Source organism: Anopheles merus, chromosome 2R (genome assembly GCF_017562075.2).
Source record: "Anopheles merus strain MAF chromosome 2R, AmerM5.1, whole genome shotgun sequence".
Taxonomy (NCBI): Eukaryota; Metazoa; Arthropoda; class Insecta; order Diptera; family Culicidae; genus Anopheles; species Anopheles merus.
Window position 1 is genome coordinate 2,456,315 of NC_054082.1, and position 19,633 is coordinate 2,475,947.

The 19,633-nt window shown below is 52.2% G+C and overlaps 1 protein-coding gene across 6 annotated transcripts in view; it reads left to right on the forward strand.

Annotated features, from left to right (window-relative positions):
* LOC121589346 (myb-like protein Q) overlaps window positions 1–19,633 on the forward strand; it is a 102,960-nt gene that overhangs the window by 79,391 nt on the left and 3,936 nt on the right. For all 6 annotated transcript variants that reach the window (XM_041908183.1, XM_041908181.1, XM_041908178.1 and 3 more), the window contains exons 5-6: window positions 13,070–14,124; window positions 19,387–19,584. In XM_041908183.1, coding sequence (XP_041764117.1) covers window positions 13,681–14,124; window positions 19,387–19,584 — 642 coding nt within the window. In that variant the 5' untranslated portion in view covers window positions 13,070–13,680. The remainder of the gene's footprint in view (window positions 1–13,069; window positions 14,125–19,386; window positions 19,585–19,633) is intronic.

The window sequence follows — 19,633 nt, forward strand, 5'->3', positions numbered from 1 at the left end:
ATTTCGCATTGATATACAGCAGCTCTCCTTCTCGCTCTCTTTCCCCTGCTCCGGGAAGCATGTACCATCAAGGGAAAGAATTATTTCCCTGCCGAACGGTTGAAACAAACGTTTCCACTGCTTCATTAGACGATCGATCGAACGATTTAAATCAGTCGCGCTTGCACGCGAAAACATAAACAGCGCGGTTTAGTACACGGACCCGTGGTTTGGTCTACTTTAAGGTATCGCCAGCTTTAATCAACTCCACGCAGAATGCCACTCAACCGACATTAATACCGTGATGATAAATAGCGCCAGTTTCCGCTTCCACGCTGCACAAAGAGAAACGAGCGAAGAAGAACTGCTGTGTGATAAAGCGACATCCCCATTCGTCCATCCGGAAAATGTCTAGCTCTTTCGCTCTTGCTCCCCCCGTTCACTGGAGATCATCTGTTTTGCTTCATTCATGCCGAGCCTCCCCATTCATGCTTATGCTAACAAGGGGCCCGAAAAAAAGCCACGCTCCTCGATCCCCACCGACCGATCGGTAGCATATGGAAATGAAATGTAAATGTAAATACAATCCGATTCCAATCCGGTTGAGTGGAGGTTCGTCTTCGGCAGCTCGTATTTTGTTGACCAAGCGCGCTTCAACTTCACACCGAATAAAATAAACATTAATTTACAATCGACGCGAGCGGGGTTCGTCGCCTGCGCTCGCTTGCGTGCCTTTTGGCGCGCTTCCCCACACAGAAGGATGAGGATCCGATAGAGCAGGCTGGGAGCTGTTACGAATCGTCAATGAGACGACGGTGAATCACGCCCTTCGGATCGCAGATTAGGCACTGTGAGGGTGTGTGTGGGTGGTGACTCCAATTATGTCAAAAAGTCATGCTTCATTAGGAAGGTCGTGAGCGCGGTAGGTGACGTGCGATTGGCACCTTTGCCACTCATTGGAGCTGCAGCAAACGGGGGGAAGGGGGGGGGGGAGAAGGGAGGGGTTAAATTAGTACATGCAACCAAGAATGCACCCAAGACCGCGCTCAGGTTGGGCGCGGTGTACAAAATTGTTTGGTATTTACCCGAACACGACAATTTTGACAGTCCAACCAGCGCCCAGAAGCATCCCAGACTGGGCGGCTCCCCTCCGGTCCCAGCTGGGCATGTGGTGTTCGGCATGAAGGGGCAATTTGTTGACTGCACAGAAACAATCCCGATGGCATGCCCGCGCACCTCCAACTCCTCACCGCGTGGCCCTGGTAGCGATCAAGCGACTTGCCAAAACATTAGTTATGATTCATTATTAATTAACTTCTACCCGTGCTTCTAAACGTGGCGCAGGGGCGTTGGTAGTACGCGAAACACCTCCTTCTCCTCCTTTTTCTCCTCCTCCTCCACCACCGACTGTGAGATCAATTTATTTTGATCTGCACCAACAGCTCACTCTTGTTCGTACGCTCTCGGGGCTTCAGGGTGGTCCCGGGTTGGAGCGATCGCGATCCAATCTGGCCGCGATCAATGGCGATCGTGAACGCTGATGCATACGTAATCGGAATCGCCCCAACCACCGGTACGATGGTGGTACGATGGTCAAGCCCTCGCAGACAACTGGAAAGACCATTTTTCCAGACCGGCAACGCCCCAGCTCCAATACATTACACGCACATTTTGTAGAACATGCTGAAAATGTCTCTCTCCCTCTCTCTATCTGTGAGTCACTGCAAATGGTATGTGCCAAACCATTTGGAGCTCGACATCGTTAGCCCGCACCTTTAACTACCTTGGCGACCCCTGAAGGCGATGGCGGCTTGTAATGCATTAGAAAGAGAGAGAGAGAGAGAGAGAGAGAGAGAGAGAGAGAGAGGCGGCAAAGTTTTCCCACCGGCTACAGGCGCAACGCAAACGCAGTGCACACGCATCAATGCGCGCGCGGAGGGCAACATCACCGCCGGGGTCGTTTTGCAGTCAACTGCAGGCGCGCGATAATCATGTGCGTGCATCTTTATGACCTTGCTCTAGTCGGCCGCCCGCTTCTTCCCCACCGCTCGCCGATGAGAAAAAGTCAGCAAAGATCAATTTCATTTCATCCGGTAGTGGAACCCTCGGTACTTGCTCTGCTGCAGCGCAATTGGCAAGGCAGCCCCGAGGAACTCGGCAGTAATTGCGTCTGTTTTTTCTTCTCTTCCTCCCCTTCTTCTTCTTCTGCTTCCCTACCCACCAACCCACTTTTGCACATCCGAGCAGGCCGCCGGTACACTTGGCGCAACATTATTTATGCGCTAAAGATCGTCGTGTGTCCGCTTCCTCTCGTTAAGGGCTGCCCGCTGCCGAGGGCATGACACGGAGATGTTTACCGGTAGGACAGAGGAGAGGCATAACACGTAAGGGAGGGAGAGCAGTGGAAGAAAATCACGCATACCTTGCTTCTGGCGCTTGCACACACACACACACACACACACACATGCCAGCCTGTCTAGTTACGGTTTAGGGACCACCGTGAACCTCCGATGACTCGCGAGCTGCCACCAGAGGTCGCAAGACCCCGGCAAGTTCCCATAGATCTCCGCTGGTGGAGTGTTTCGCAGGAACCTAAATCAAATTACTGCCTCACGTTCGAAATCCAACACCCGAATTGCACAATTCCACCCCGCGCGGCCTCCAGACAACCAGCGTTTGTCCGTGTTTGTGTTTGTGTGTGTGTGGATGGCGCTCCCGCGCTTCCTCACGACACACAAATCGAGATTCGTCGTTCTACAACTGCCACACAACGAATCGGCAAGTTGTCTCGGTGCGCGCACACTCCAGGCACACAGCTTCCAGGCCCCTTCTGCAGCCACCGCCATGTGTGATGTGAGATCGTGATGTTGGTTTTATTTATGGCACTCGACACTTATTAGTCGCAATGGTTAATGATACCAGCGAGGCCCTCGAACAAAAAGAGATGCTCCGCAAGAAGGAGGCCCCGGTTGCCGGTATCAGATCGCACACTGCTGAGCGTGATTTACGTAACCCCTGTCGGCAGCTTCTGGGCCATCTTCTTCGGGGCGGCCCTCGTGGATCAGCTCCAGATTCGCGTACGTTTCGCGCTGTGTTTGCCAATCGCGTGACAGCGACCCGATTACGGAGACAAAACGTACCCAGCTGTCGGAGGCGTACAGAGACGTCCTACACCTACACGCGACCATGTCCGCGCTGGTGTCGGTGTACGTGTTGAAAATGGCGCCACTTAGAATCTCGTTGCGCGAGCTGCCGTATCTTTCCCCATGCTGCAGGTAAAATTGGTTCCACTTCATTCACATCTCCGTTCGTTGAATAATTCATCGGCGCTATCAGCTACCGCACCGGCCCTATCGGCACGCTCTCATCTTCTTCCCGGCGTGGACGGCGCACGGCGCTAGCCGGCTTAATCATTTGCGCACCGGAGGACTCGTACGCGTCACCATATTTCACCAGCCCGCTTCCGTTGGTGCCGTCGGTGTCGCTCGGTATCGGACGCTGGTTTCCCAGCAGCGAACAGGCCGGCTGCCCCCTGCCTACCTCGCTCCGTAACCGGCGATGGCACGACACCGTCCAACGTCCACCACGACGAACCTCGGGAGAGAGATAAAGAAATTGTAAACAGCAGAAATACTCATAATTAATTGGTCGCCGTCAAAACGGTCGCCTACCGGTAGTGCGCGGCTCGCCCGCCGTGCGACGTGCGAGACCCCAACAAATCGTGCTTCAGCTGTCACATTTCAAACGGGCCCCGGGAGGCCTACCACTCCCCCGGGCAAGCCGCTTTATCGTCCCGTCCTTCCCGGCCGTTTCGTTTCTCGATCGCTACGCGCGTTCCCAAGCCCCGAAGAGTTCGAGTTGATTAGAGCGACCCCGGGCCGACGGGGAGCGCTTTTTTCGGGAGGAACTCCACAGATTGGGTTCGGTTCGGCGTTTCCCTTGTTCGATCGTCAAACGCCCTCCTCTCCCACTCGCATTCTCCATTCGAAAACGGGCACGTAAATGTCCCGTTAGGTGTTGGTTTCTCACCGTTTATCAGACGGTTTTATTAGCTCGCAGTGTGATATAAAGCTGTCCGGAGGGTTTCAATCCGGGCTACCACGCTTCCCGATCGCGAGGTGTCAAAAGCCGCGTTCCAAAGTAGTACAACAATGCCTCATCGAACTTAACTACGCTTTCATTTGCATATGGCAGACCGTTTCAGGGGTTCGTGTCCTGCCAGCGATCGGAATCGGTGCGGTCTCGCCGTCACATCAACACACCGCACCAAACGGATGCGATCGGATGTGATGATGATCGGTTTTTGCATTTTATGAGCGTCCGAACACAGTTTCATTTGCTCGACATTTGCCTGCAATCGGTGATCGATCGCCTGACGGATCCATTGCTGCTAAACTCTGCCAATCGAGGGAGAAGAAGCGTTTTATCTACTGCCCAAGATTTCCACGGCTGAAGCGCGGATGGGGTTTCCTCTTCAACCGTCCATTCGCAATCAGGTGGCACTAAATCATCTGCTTTACGAGAGCACCCCAACCGATCGTGCCAGCCAGCGACACACCACGGCACGGAAGTCGATAGAGATTTATTTTCGATAATACCAGCTCGTCTAGGTCCTGTGGGAGAGCTGCTTAATTAGAAGCGTCTTGCGAGCGGAGCCCTCGGGAGCCCGAACGATGCGCACCCGAGGGGCGTAGGGAGTAGGTTTAATGTTTGTCACGGTTTTCGCACTACGCGCACCGAACGAACCCATCGGAGGGGGGGGAAATGTTTCATAATTTATGCGCTCAGCCTTTCGCGGCAAAGCTGCATCATTTCTCTTGCCACCACCGATGCGTTCACGGTGGACGGCAAGAATGTGTGGTAGCGCCGGTGCATCCCCCTCCCGTCGTCCCGCAACCCCGTGAACGTGATGTGCGAAGTCATATTTTGACATTAATACACGACCATAAATTAAAGCGAGTCCGCGCGTCGCTTCGGCAGCAAAGTTCATCCTTTGCCGCGGGCGATCGATAAAAAATCATGGCAAAATTGTGATGCGCAAAAACACACACACACACAGCCTCTTTGGGGTCTCTAATAAGTGGCTCATTGATGAATAGGATCAGTTTTTTCGCCCGATCGCTTCGTTGCACCTCTACAAAGTAGCGACCGGCTTTGCTGTCGGTAAGTGATTTTGCGATAAAACCTAGCATTATCTACATGGGCTGATCGGATTCCTAGCTTCAACGAGCTATCGGTTCCGCGTTATCTGCATGCCTTCCTTGCGAAAGCAACACATGCAGCGCGCTGGGGACGCCTGGAACAAGTGCATGTGCAACAATGTATTTCGACACAGGGAGCATGTGAAAACCCCGTCCCCACAGCGAATTTGCGTGAGATAAAGATGGGGCTCACTGCTTTCGTTACGCCTTCTTCGGCGAGCTGCGCTAAACGGCCAAATCGTGACACACCACAGAACGGTGCACTGTTCTAATTTCCCTTTCAAAGTTAGACAGACTTCAATGTTTTTAATTTCACTCCACTCAAGTGAAGGAATCTTGCACGCGGCCAGCTCGCACAACTAGTTCCCTCTCTTCGTTGTTCGTCGCAATGCCCTGGTGGAAATGTTCAAACATTAAACACGCAGCTCCTCCACACACACACACACACCGTTACGAGCCCCTTTCGGGAGGACCTATTGGAAACGGAGCAAAGGCTTCATCCACCCCACAAACGAAATCGAACACAACGCAGCCCGAGATTCGCCATAATGAGAGCACTCGCACCTTCCGGGCATCACGTGTAGCCGCACCGCGGTGATGCCTTTTTTTTCTAGATCACGACCAAACCTCCTCCGCCTCCGACCAGGCGCTCGGACCACCGCTCGCGACGCCCTTAACGAGCGGGCCGAGGGCCGCAACCAGCGCTCATAAGCACCTAAGCACGCGCTCACACCGAGACACAGCCGAACGGATCGGGTTGTAAAATTATCATAGCCATTACCATTTCGTACGCGCCCGTTTGGCCCACTGCAGTCAGTGCGCGCTGTTGTTGATTTTATTAATACTCGCCCTGCTTTTGCCTCGGCTGGCCGCGTCAGATGCGCATTAGGACGCGAGGGCAACCCGTGTGGTGGCCCCCAAGATGGGGTAAATTGGGTATTGCTCTCGTTTTTATTTCGAGGCTTTCGCTTTTTTCCATCCTCCACCGCGATGATGTGCTCTAACCATCGTTTGTAATGTTTTTGGCCCCAAGTCTAAGTGCTGGCCCAAATGCCCGCTCCAATGAAGCGACCGTCCGAACTGGCCACAACCGTGTCATTATGTGACACGACTGGAAATGTCGCAGCGGGGATTGTCTGTTTCAAGCCAGACTGTCCATGAAATGGGCATAATTTAGTTTCGGTTAAATTTATTAAATTGAAAACACATTGTTTGGCCCGCGTAACGGCTTGCTAATTTTCCAAATGTCAACGCTCCGGACGCTGCGGTGAGGTGCTTTAGTAAAATTATTTTAAATCACTTCACCACCATCTCGAACGTCCCGTGCTGCAATTATGTTTAGTTGGAGGGGAAGCAAACGAAATAAAACACAAAATTACTCTCATCAACGGGTTCGGCTTTTAGGTTTCGGCACCATCGCGGCGGCCCGTGAATGTCCAGCTGCAAATTGTTGTTTGGTTTTGAAACGGTTTCGGTTCAAACGGTTGCCCTTTTGAGGAAGTGAATGCTGCATCACCGCCAGCGACACACTTTCTCTTCTAGCGAGGATGTTTCAATATTTCCCAAAATCAATACCCGCGGCCCGTGGAACAATACGCGCCTGACACTTTGCCACCACCTTCTTAATTGATGTTATCGCCCACTGCGGTACAAGCGGCCCTTTCAACAACAGCAACCGCAACTGCCCTGAACAAAGGTCCCAAATTCGGTGTCGGTTAGCCCCTCGGGTAACCTCATTTTGGGTCTAACAATGGCTGGACAAGCTTCTCGCCCGAAAAACTCTGTCCAACGATCAATCAATAGGACTCCCGAAAATTGAAATCGATCGCGTAGTTTGTCCAGCCAACTGCATCATTAGCACTGGAATGTCCGATCGTCAGAGTCAGAGGCGGCCAGGGATTCAATTTCCCCCCGACGGGCGTGTACATCCGGTTAAATTAATCTCCTTCACTAACGGTGCGAGAATTGAAATTCATTCCCAATCGCTCGATCACCCACGTGAGGTATGTGTCCCTCGGGAACAGAAATTGATCATCACCAGGGGGATCCTGCCAGCCGTACAGGCTAGACCTGACCAACTGCCATCACCATCGGTTCACGCTCTGGGATGCTGCGTGTATGTGTGCGAGCGATCATCAATTCGATCGGTTGGTGCTGTTATTAATCCCCAGCCGAACGGGTACAACATGCGCCATTTCCCTCACGTGGGACGACATGGCACTGGCAAAAGCTGGTGGCCACATTTGTTTCTCCATAACCGAAACCTTTCCGAAAGCATCCCAGGGGGTGGGGGAAGGGGTGGATGGGAGGAGAATTATTAATTGAAAAACGATTTCTCGAACAAAACATAACGCGATCTATGCCCGTCCGCGTCCAAAACGCAGCCTGCAAACGAGCGAACCATCCCGTCGGCCGCCCGGTTGGCGTACACAATCCGGAGGGAAACAATATTAAAACCCACCACCACCACCACCACCGTCGCCACCGCCATGATTGATCGAAAGAAAGTGAGCGTGCGGGTGGCGCGTGAGGCCGACCCCATCCGGACGGAATGATGATGGATGTGTGTGCACCGTTCGGCAGACGAGTCCCGCTTGTTGCGACGGCCCGGGCGGCAACGCGCGATTTTTCGCCACGTCAATTTTCGACCCGCAATGGTGGCAGCGGACAGGATGAGAAGGAGGAGAGAGAGAGAGAGTCCTAAATCCAATCTGCCTCCCGGTTTTAGTGCCGCTATGAGTTTTGCGATAATTTGCCACAACCAAGCCCCGGTGCCGATGACCGGTGGACGGAGCCGCCGGGAAAATAGAAACCTCCCCTTTTGGTGATTCGTGATCCCGGGTGGCGGGTGCAGAGTGAATTGAAAAGAATTTTCTTCTCGCCTCCCGTAGTGGCCCGTCGTATCGTACTGCACCGCATCGCAATGAAGGTGGGTGGGTGTGGGTGTTGGCACACAAAATCCATTAACCTTTTGCGTGCCTTCGCTTATCAAAGCTGCCCATCATAATTCACCCCACCGCGGTTTTGCGCTGTGTGGCCTCCCGCTCCATACAGCGATCTTCATACGGCGTCGTCCGTCAAACGCAAACTCTCGGCGATTCTCTTGTTGAGCCAGAGGGAGTTTGAAATGGCGATTCGCCAAGTCCGCTTTGCCGAGTTGGGGGTGGACGGTTTCACTGGCTCGCTCCAACAACGCCGCTGCCCAAAATGTGCTAGAGGTCGCACACACACACACACACACACACACACTGGAGAACTGGAGCAGCAACTGGGCAGATTTGATGCGAAATCCTTCTCCCAAGCGTCCAACGCCCCCATGAAGAACCACTAAACAATCAAAGTAGCCTATGGTTTGGGCGATTTCGGCTGCTGCCGCTCGTTGCCATTGCCTGACGACGCTGTCGACCGGGTCAAGGCTAATTTGACCGTCCAATCTAGGTTAAGCTGGTGTGATGGAATTCCTACTACCACTACTACTGCGCCGGGCAGGGTGGTGCGTGCGTGCTGCCGAGTGAGTGACTTGACAATAAAAAATAGCTCCACTGCAACGGTACGACCTACGCCCGCAGAGAACGACCCCCTGTCGCCAAAGCCCCCCCCCCCTTGAACCAGGGTCTGCACACTCAAACACACACACTCGCACGTACGAGCACACCCAAAAATGAAGAAGAAGTAAAAATGCTACCCCGCCAACTCCGGGACCAAGTTCCGTGTAATTAATCATAATTTTTGATGAATCTAATTTCACCTCTATTCAACCGCGAGTGGGTTTTCTGTGGCCGTGTTTTTGCTTCGCTCACCCTTTCTCCTCCCCCTCCTTCTCCTCCTCCTTCAGTATCGCAACGAAAGTGTCCATTGATCCGGGGCAGGAAGGCGATGAGATTAACATTGTCCATTGGCCATGGGGCAGTGCGGTTGTGCGGTTGGGTCCGCAGTCCGCCCGGCTCGAGCTGTGTATGTGCATAATTATCAATTTTTCTCCTCCTATTGATGCGTTGTTGACGTTTCTGCTTCCAGAACAGACGAACAATGGCCCGCAACCCCCATTATGTGCGCGGGAAAAAGGCAGCGGGACCGGGTGGTGCTGGTGGGGACCCAATTTCTCCTCCCAGGCCTAGGTTTGGTAGGATACAATATTCCTTTCGACCGTGTGTTTTTTGTTGCTGTCCCCCTGTCAGCTTGTGACTGATTTCTAAACGACAGCCAACCTGTTATTGACCGCTCCACACGAGCGACGCGTCCGAGGAAAATGCGACCGAGAGCGTTTGCGTAGAGAATGAAAAATGGACCCGACCACAAATTGATGCGGGGCGCGATGCGACGAAAAAATATACCACCTCCCGACATCGCCAGCCCAAAACTGTGCTCTAATGCGTGTGGAGCATTTGGTGTTTTGAGGGGTTTTTTTTGGGGGGAGTTCGCGGGGACCACCACGCAAATGTGTCCCGCGATGAAATGATTGATTGTCCACCGGACAGTGCCGGGTGCATCGCGATCGCACACACATTTAGTCGCTGCTCATTTGAGGCATGAGAAGAGCGCGAGCGCTCGTGCCCCTGTCTAGAGTTTGTTTTGCTCCACTTTCTTATCCTTTGCTTCAACAGTGCTCGAACCCCTCCCCTAACTTATGCTTTTTTTGTTCCGGGAAGTGTGTGCGTGTGCCGAACGCAACGGGGCTTTCTAATTTGTTACGGCGAGTGAGGAGCTTTGCGACTCATCGCCCCCGTCCGGCGACTCATTTACCTATCCGTTGCGGTCAATCGAGCCAACTGTGCTTGCGCATGTTTGTTATTAAATATCAATTTGTGCATGCCGTGTCGTCCCAAAATTTCTCTCCTCCACGACCAGCGGCTCACGCTAATCGTTCGAAATTGCACAAGCCGAGAACGAATGACTTCAACGACGCAGCAACAAGCGACGAACCCGGCTGCGATGGCGAACGTTTGTGCTTAGCCCGGGCCTCGGGTAGTCGCCGGTAGTCGCCGGGGTCGGGCCATTGTTATTTTAATGAATTACAGCCAATGCAGCTAATCGGTCGTAGTTTCGTCCATTTCGTAGTCGATTTTGCGGGCCCGCTGCTACCCATTATTGCGCCCATTCCGGGAGCGGGAGAGTGAGAAAATGACATCCGACTGTGAGTTGACCCGACGGAACGGACCGAAGACCCCTGTGGCTGGGCCGGCCAGCTGTGATTGCGATGGAGGTCATTAGTTAATTTGTGAATTAGTGCTACGGGGGCCGCCTCGAGTGGTGGTCAGGTGTCCCAAAATAAGTCCTCCATGCGCTGTCTGGGTTTGCTGGTTGCTTTGTTGCCCGCTTCATGCGGCAGCAGAAGGGGGTAAAGTGTCAATTTTCATCCCTCAAGAACCGAGCCCGCGGGCCAAGAATGGCCACCACAAATGGAGATTCCACACGACCCCCTCGTGCGTTCGGGTCAATTGCGGGTTAACCGTGGGTAACGGAGCCTGAACCTGCTCAAGCATTCGCACCTGGACGAGCTCCAGCCACTCAAAACATCCCGTGTTTAAGCTCCCCCTATCCCCCAACACCCTCTCTTGCCAGCAGTGCTTTCTTATCTACCGTGTGACTCGCTTCCACCCCAGTCGGATGCGCTTTCTTGTCGTTTGAATTCCGAAATTTGAATTTGAATGGAAACCAACGCTGCGAATGGAGGTGTCACTGGCGCGGGCGCGTAATCTTCCCCGCGTGTTTGCTTTGCTTTGTTACGCTCGCGCGTCTACCTCTCGCGGTGGAAAAGCGCCCCAGCTGCCTGTGGAAAAGAGCGCCCCATTCCACGACCATTGCTCGGCCGGAACGAAAACAAACTCGCGCGTTCGATTCACGCGAGCGACACGAACACGAGAATTATCATAATGCGATGCGATGTCATTCGGAAAATTATGCATTTAGCGTTAGTTCGTTCGCTTCCGACTGCGTACACGGCCGTGTAAATGTGTGTGTTTGTGTATGAAACGAACAATACGCGACAAGAGGTGCGCGCAAAACCAGCAAAAGCTGCACAATCGAAGGCGCAACGCAACACGCAGGCGAAACCGCACTGCACATCCACTGCACTTCTTGAAAACCGAAGAGGATGACGACGACGATGATGATGATGATGATGATGCAGAGGTACGCGAACTCGCAAAGTGCATCTACTTTGCATGCAATATTTTATCATCACATTGCATTGCATTGCGCTGAGGGGCGCTCCCACGTGCACACCAAACGAGCGGCGGCTGCGGACTCCTCAAGAGGGCAGCGCAGGTTGGCACGACTTGCCAACGACGGTTCGCTCCGCCACTTGGTGGGACTTTTGTTTTCATTTGTTCTCGATTTGTTTGTTTGCTAGTTGGATGTGTTTGCTAGCTGTTGGGTAGTGGTGCCTATGGTGCTGCGGCTGAAACGGCAGCTAAAGGGTGCATAACAATGTCTAGTACTTACAATCAACACATTCAGGCACACACATGAACCCTCTGTCTCTCATTCTCTCCCTCCATCTCTGTGGCAGGCATACAATTGCATCGCATTTATTGGTACGAGCGATCTTGAGGTCGAGCCGGGAGACAACGATGGGGTGTACATCGATTCGAATTTATGAATCGTTTTGTCTCAAAAGCCATCGACAGGTCGGACCGCCGTCGGCTGAGCCCGCAAAAGCTCGGTTGACTCGCACTGGAAATGGCACAGAACGACGCTTAGACGATCCATTAAAGCCGTGTGATCTACGTTTAATTGTGTCCTTCGTGCTGCTGCCCCTTGTTAGAATGTGCATACTTTTGCCATAATTTACGTTTTCTATAACTTTATCTCGAATTTAACAATCTATTTTAAAAGGTACTTTTAATGCTTTACGTACCGCACGGTGCTGCGCACGGTTTGCAAACGTTCTCGTGCGCCGCACACACACACTGGACGAACGTGCGGTCGGATTAACGTGCCGCGGCCCTTCCCATGAGGTAAAAAGCGGCGCTGCGCAACACACCAAGCGCTTTGTTAGGCTTTCATTGGTTCCGCACGCCCCATTCCGGAGGGAGTGTGTTGGGGTAGTTTGGTGCATGAAATTTATGATTTTCTGCACCTCTATCGATCGGCTGCGCTGGGCGAGTCGGCAATGCATGTGCGCGACAGTGACATACACGGGCCCGCATGTCGTAATAATGTCAGGCGCTAAACAATGCTGTCAGGGGATTAGTAGTGTTCACTTGCTGTTTAGCGCTGCTTTACATTATGAAATTATTCCCTGCTTACGCGATAACGCAATGCGTTGTGTCGCTGCTGGCAGCAAAAATGGCCGATATCGGTTTTGCCAAGCCCTCCGAGCAGCTTGGTGCCATAGAATTCCCCCAAGTCATTCTGCACTTTGCCCATTTTTGGCCGTCTCATCGCGGTTGTAAAAGAGGATTATGTTTACGACCAAATTTTACCCTCTTCATTGCCTCCAATCATATTTCAATCAAAAAGTTCAGTTCTTCGTGCATCGGGCACTGCAACCAGCAGTCCGGCAGCGCTTAAGACATTAAGAGCCTTACAAACGGAAGCTGCCGATAAAAAACTGAACTTCAAAAGCTAAGGATAAACGGTCCGGGATTCAACCACCAAAGCCAACCGATGGAAGGCGAAAAGACGCAGAAGAAATGGCATTTTATCGATCCGCAAAATTCTCATTAGCATTTCCATTAACATTTCGCCTCTTCCTGTCGGCGCACCGACGAGCCTTTGACGCATGCGTGTGCACTGCTTCTTCTTTTTCTTCTGTTGTGCCTCCGTATTTAAATTCCCCAAACGAGCCCTCGATTTAGCCAAATGTGTTTATTTCGCTTTTTAACTGATCTCCTGCATCCTGTGTGTGTGATTCTTTCCTACTTTGTTGGGATTTTTCATTCCAGATGTCAATAACCTGAGGTACACGGCACCCCGGCTGCACTACATTCCGGCAAAGGTTGGACGCGACGAGCTTCACGCACACTCTACCACGCAACACCCATCGATGTGACGCCGAATGCACCTGCACTTTTCACCCCGCGCCACCCTTTCGAAGCGCGCACCGAAAAACGCGTCGTTGGATCGACAGTCGATTGATGCGCACGACTAAATTGCCACCGCAAGCCCTGAACCGCCGTTTGGCGTTTGCACCGCGCGTGTGTGTGTGTGTGTGCGTGTTAATCGACTTTCGGGTGAAGGAAGCACACAGACGGACCACTGCTCGAAGCCAAAGCCAGCAAAGCTTAACCACTGTGGCGTGATCCCGTGACGCCAGTGCGACGCCCTTTTCGACGGGACCGCGCGCAGTGTACCAGACATACACACAAAAACAGCACTCGCACACAGCGAGATAAAGAAAAGAAAAATCATTCAAACATCCCGACGCACCAGTGGTATCGGAAACGCATTAACCGTGTGTGTGTGTGAGGGCAGCCCTGCTTCACTCCCCCTTGAAAGGTTGGTGGTCACACGCTCACACGGTCCCGGGACGCGGTGCTGAAAAGCCTCGGAGCGCATGCATATGTTGGAGCTGATCACCGACATCGCGATGGCGTCGTCGTCGAGCCCGATGGAGATCAGCGAACCCTTCCGCACGGAGGACCTGTCCAAGACGGACTTTTTCGACTTTGTCACCGGCTCCGCACCGGACATGGCCATCAGCAGCAGCAGCAGCAGCAACAGCGGCAGCGGCGGCCCCGGTGGAGGTGGCGGTGGCGGGAGTGGTGCCAACAACAGCAGCAGCAGCGGCAGCAGCAGCAACACCGCAAGCAACAGCAATACCTGCAACCGTGTCCTGGCGGGTGGATTGCCCAGCATGGGCGTGAATGGAGTGCCCGATCGACCGCCCGGTGGAAGAAATGGAGGCGAAGGGTCACCGATGGATGGAGCACCCGCGAACCGAGTGGCCGGCAGCACCGTGCCCGATGCGAACGATCAACCGCTGCAGGGATTCGATCAGGTGAGAGATCACTTTCTTCATACTTTCCTTGTAAACTCAATGTCTCAGACATCACAGCTGATTCAATCAGGACATTAAACCACGTGCGATTGGACATGCTATGACTCCTCGTGACCTCGGACTGCATTTTCCCGTATCATACAAATTCACATTTGTGGCCAACAATATAGAAATTTCCCGGTTTAGTTTTAAGCTGAAAAACAGATAAGAGGTGTTGACTACAATATTCGCCATATAGTTTTCAGACTATCAATTATTGGTTAAGATATTGGGAGATGTCTTCGTTAGCTTTTTCAGGATCGCCTAAGGTCTGTTCACATACTGATGATCTTGATTAGATGTCCCAAAGACATCGCGGCAAAGTTTCATCTATCTTTTAATCTTACGGAACAAGTTTGGATCTTGTAGTGGCATTTTCGGACCACATTCATCCGCGAACTACCCTTGTAGCTGTAACAGCTCCATCGTATCTCGCTTCCAACAGTTATTGGCCAAAAAGAAGCATCTGCCGCTCGTTTGAAAGTTACCTTCCCTGCGTCCAGAGCCAGTGCACGGTTCATTCCCTTTCTTTCACGTGTGCTGCCCGCTCCAGCCGCTCGACCACTTTGAATAATATTCTTGCTCGACGGTAAATAATAAACTCACCGAGAGCGCTCGGGCAATGTAAAATGTTGCATTCATAAGGCCTGCGAGTGCAATCATCATCCCTCATAAAAAAGGGGGTTCTCTGCCATAGAGCCTGGCGGCAAAGCATCGTCGTAAAGCCTTCTTCACGCCGTGGCTACTGCTACTGGTCCGGTCTCACAAACCCCTTGACCACAGCTTAATGATCAATCGTTAATAAAGAAATTATTATTATTTAGAAGGCACCGGGTGGCGGTGGTGGTGGCGGTGGCTATGATCCCTTTCCTTCGCGGTGAAATAAAATTCCCTAACCCTATCCCGCGCGCACCAAACATCACATTCGTTCCCATCACACATGCGATCCGGCGCAATCCAACCGTGTACAGCCCCGAACACGATCGTTGTAACGAAAGCGAAACTTAATAACACCACGCGCCTCATCCACCCGCTACCACCCACACACACACACACACCCATACACGTGTAATTCGCGGATTTGTGCCGGTGAAAGGAGGATGAGTTCGCTTCTACCCCACATGTAACCGGGAGTGCGGCTGTGGCTGCGGCTGTGGTTCCTTTTCCCAATAGTACACACTAATATAATAATTGGCTCAGGGAATGGGAATGAACGAAAAAAAAAAAAACGAGCGGACCGACGACCATTACACGATCAACCAACATGCCGCGCGCGATGTAATTTGTTTGAGTGCGGCCCGGTGGGTGGATTGGCCACCAGACAGCTTGCAGCAGCAACGAACCGCCGCACCATGGCAGCACGATCGTGGCGGCTCGTAAAGAGTAAAGGCAATGAAGATGTTGCGATGCCCACAACCTGTACGCCGCCTGATGGATTGCAGTCACGAAATGTGCACGAACGCGTTGATTGATGGAAGCGCACGAAACGGTGGCCCACAACACGAAGCTTCGCTCACAAGCGATCGTATAAAAAGTACGCTCCGGGTTCGAGTTCTAGATCGCGTTGTAACGTACGGCAGCGCATAGTTCACACCTGCGAGCATAAAATATGCTCTCCGGTGCGTTTTTTTTTTTGCTTCTTCTTGCCATGCGTTCTAGAGCCGTGCGTGCGTTGTATAATATGCTCCACACGTCCGACCCTTTCCGAACTTTATCGGACGTCTCGATCGCGGCGGCCGCGTAGTATAGAACGCACCGAGCCGCATCGCTCGGGCCGATCGTTAACAGTTTAATTAATTTAATTATTGCTCCATTCCTCACTACCCGGGCGGCACTCGCTACCCAAGCCCTCCAGCTCGGTGGGCCACAGAGCAGATTCAAATTCATCAGGGCATTCGTCATCGTCCGCCGTTCGGGACGGAATTAAACAGTCTGCCTTGGAGGTTTCGTTGCTGTGGCCAATTTTTCCTCTGCGCAGAGCCCCGTCGTGTCTTGCATGCCCGAATTGCTCCCCTTCTTTTGGCACGACGATTTTAATCTTAATCACGAAACATAGCAAAAAAAAAAACAACAACGCACAAGGTTTTTCCAACGCTTCTCGCACACCAGAGCCAGAGGCGCTTTCATGGTACGCGCGCGTGCGTCCAGCGAAGCCCCCGGGCGATCTGCGGCCAGTGCAAGATAAGATCAGTTGGTGTGTGATCGATTTTTGAAACGAAACTCACCTCGCCTCCCTTTTCCCGACGGCTCTTCATCAGTGAAACCATTATTGACCAGTGTACCGCTCCGCAAAGGGGGGCTCAAATGCTTTTCGTAACAGAAACGATCGTTATTATTATGCCGCTCCGGGTTTGCTTTAATAGGGCCTCGGCACCGTTTTACGACTGAACGCATCGATTCGCCGGAAAATGACAGAAGCGGTGGAAAACCATCCGATCCGATTGCATCTGCGCGTTATGTCATCTTCATCAAAAACGCTCAAGCGTTCGCGAGCGGTGCAAAACTCGCATCGCAGCTGATTGAGAGTGTCTGCTAATGAATAAATTAATTATTTCCGTAGCTGTGCTTTAATTCATGGTTCGGACGCGTGTGGCGGGGGAGCTATTTGCCAATTTAAAAAGCCAAAGCCATGCCCTCCGTGTGGCACAAACAGTGTGTGAGTGTAAGGGAGCTATTTGTTTCACTTGGAAGGCTCCAGCCAACCCTAAACGAACGTCAAACAGTTAATACACCCAACCATCAACCATCTGGACTCCATTTCACCGTTCTCTGGACGGGACACACACATACACTCAATCTTCAAATGACGCTTCCTAACATGTCCACCATCACTTAATGACCCATCCGTGTAGTGTCACTCCGGCCTCAACTGAAGTAAAGACATCTTCCCGTTTGACCGCCGCACGGTGCCACCGATTGTCAACCGATCGTTACAAATCCGTGCGATCGGTGAGCAAGATATGGGTCGGAGATCGCAGATCGCCGATAAGCGCACTGCATGGCATTTCCCCTTCGTATCCCCCGAAACGTATGACAGGCGCTTCTTGGCGATTGTATCTGCCGCTATCAACTCCCTGTTCTTCGCCATGTACACCCAAACGCCTAATCCTGGACGCCCCGGCAATGGCCGGGTTCGTGCCCACGCACGCACCCAAGTCCTTTGGGCCGCAAAAACCGTGCCGACCGTGGTTCCTTGGCTTTATTTGCCCTTAATGATGTTGGTTTACGATGAACTGAGTATCCAGCAACAGGTCTAACAGGCTCTTAGCATCCTCTCCCCCCCCCCCTCTCTATCTCTCTCTCACTCTCTGTTGTCTTGCGATCCTCACTCGAACGCAATGCAGCGACGTTATCTACACGCTCGTCTTCGCCACTCACTCTCTCGCCCTGTCCCTTCCCCCGCCCAGATCGCTTGAGTGATGATGATTTAGTGCCATTAGGCCACAGGGCCACTAGCCGATGCGGCGCTGCAAGTGCACGACTTCTTTGCCCAACTGTCCAACTGGCAGCATACAGGGGGACCGGCACCAGCAACTAATCAGCCGCCTCGTATCAACCGCCGACGCACGGCACGGCAGGAGAGAGCATCCTCGTTCCGCGCAAACCCGTTCCCAAATAGATCCGTTCGCATTCGTCAATCAATTAACGCGCAGTATGCGTTGCTGTACCGCCGTATAATCGTCTGCCGAGAGCGGTCCTCCCTTACCCCCCTGCCTGCGACCGTTTTTTCCCCCTTCGAGCTGCCTTCCGCCGCTCCACTCCGGGCAGCGCGAAATGACTTTTGGATGAAACTGAAAGTCCGTGGACCGTTTTCGACGACGTTTCTCGACCACTCGTCCGGAGTCCATGGTGCCCTCGAGGGTGGTGTGGAGGCTCAGGATGGTAAGATTTATTAGCAAATCAGCAACGCGAAACTAAACGCGGGGTTCGTCGGGGCAAACCGGTGCGCGCGATCATTAGCTTCGAAGGAAACGCGCTTTGCCGACGGCGGGCGGATAGTTAAAGCACTTTCCTTCCCGCACCGCTCCGCGCTCGGCCAGCTACGACCACCCTCGTAGTGAGTGAGGCATCAGGTTACCTTGCTCCCGCAAACACCTACTACACCAATGTGTGGAATGCGAATGCGAATAAATTGTCGTTAAAGTTTAACGATTTAGCGTTTGCTATTTTTAACTTGATTTACTATGTTTTTTTTAACTATCTCAACTTCCTCCACGCACGCACAGAAGACAGAGGTTTCTTCTGCCACCGAGGCCTAATGTGGCCAGCGATAACATCGTTTTAGTATACATTTTCACCGTCAACGAAAGGCCAGACCACGGTTCGAGCCGACCTCTATCTTGATCGATAAGTCCCGATTTTTGTACTCCCGCCCCATGCCTCCCACTAAGAAGCTCAATTTCTAGCCTTTCGAAAGCGATATCCCTCCCCTTGCCTTGCACGCGGGTTGTAAAAATTGCGCCCAGTTATTGGACGGTTCCAGTGGGTCTGTAATTTACCGCTTCCACGACCAGTCTGGCGGTAGTTCCGAAACGGTCTGCAGCTGTCTTAAGCCGTTCAAGCCAATTGCTACTCTCTCGGTTGCACACGATCGCTGGTCAGAACCTGGTAAAGCCTAATAAAATAGATAGCAGCACGTTTAATTTTACATATTGCTCAAATTGTATGATGCACGGGCTTTATAGAGCAGTGGTTGAAATTGCAAAGCGATGTTGCTTTTTTCCAGCGACCGAATTAAGCTCTTTGCAACCACTTTGCACGTGTACGATCATCGCCATCTTCCAGGTTGGCTAATGCTCACGACCTGCTAGTCCATGTGCCGTTTTTATTTTATTCCGAACACCACACTCATCAGCATATTTATACGAGCCTCGATCGTGACCGTTTCGCAATGCAACAACCTGCAGCACCAATCGTCGTAAAATCCTTCCGTTATTCCCCTTAGTTTCAGCGAATGCATCGCTCATCCGGCATATGTGCAATAAATAGGTGTTCAAGGTACATCTCGCACGGTCATAAATCAATAAGTGATCAAACCTGCGACCTGGTGGCGTTCGTTTTTAATTAATTCAATCCTTCCCGCAAACAATCGCTAATCGCAAGACATGGTTTTGTTTCCCTACTTGGAAATGTTTCTCAGATTAAGATCTCCGCCTGACCATCAAACTAATAACGGTTTTATGTATTTTGTTTTTTTTTTTTGTGTGTGTTTCCACTTACCAGTTCTGGGGTCCAGACAAAGATGCCAACCGGTTGGATCCGGCCATGTTTGAGGATCTGAATCGCTATTGCTGGATACAGCAGAGCAACACTGCCAGCGCACCGGCCAGCAACAGCACCAGCAACAATGCCACCAACAGCAACACTAACAACAGCAACAATGGAGCACTCAACAACCAAGTTGCCGATACAGATGGACAGGTATGAGGCATGCACTTCTCCAACACACTGCCAGTCGCTCTCAACCTTC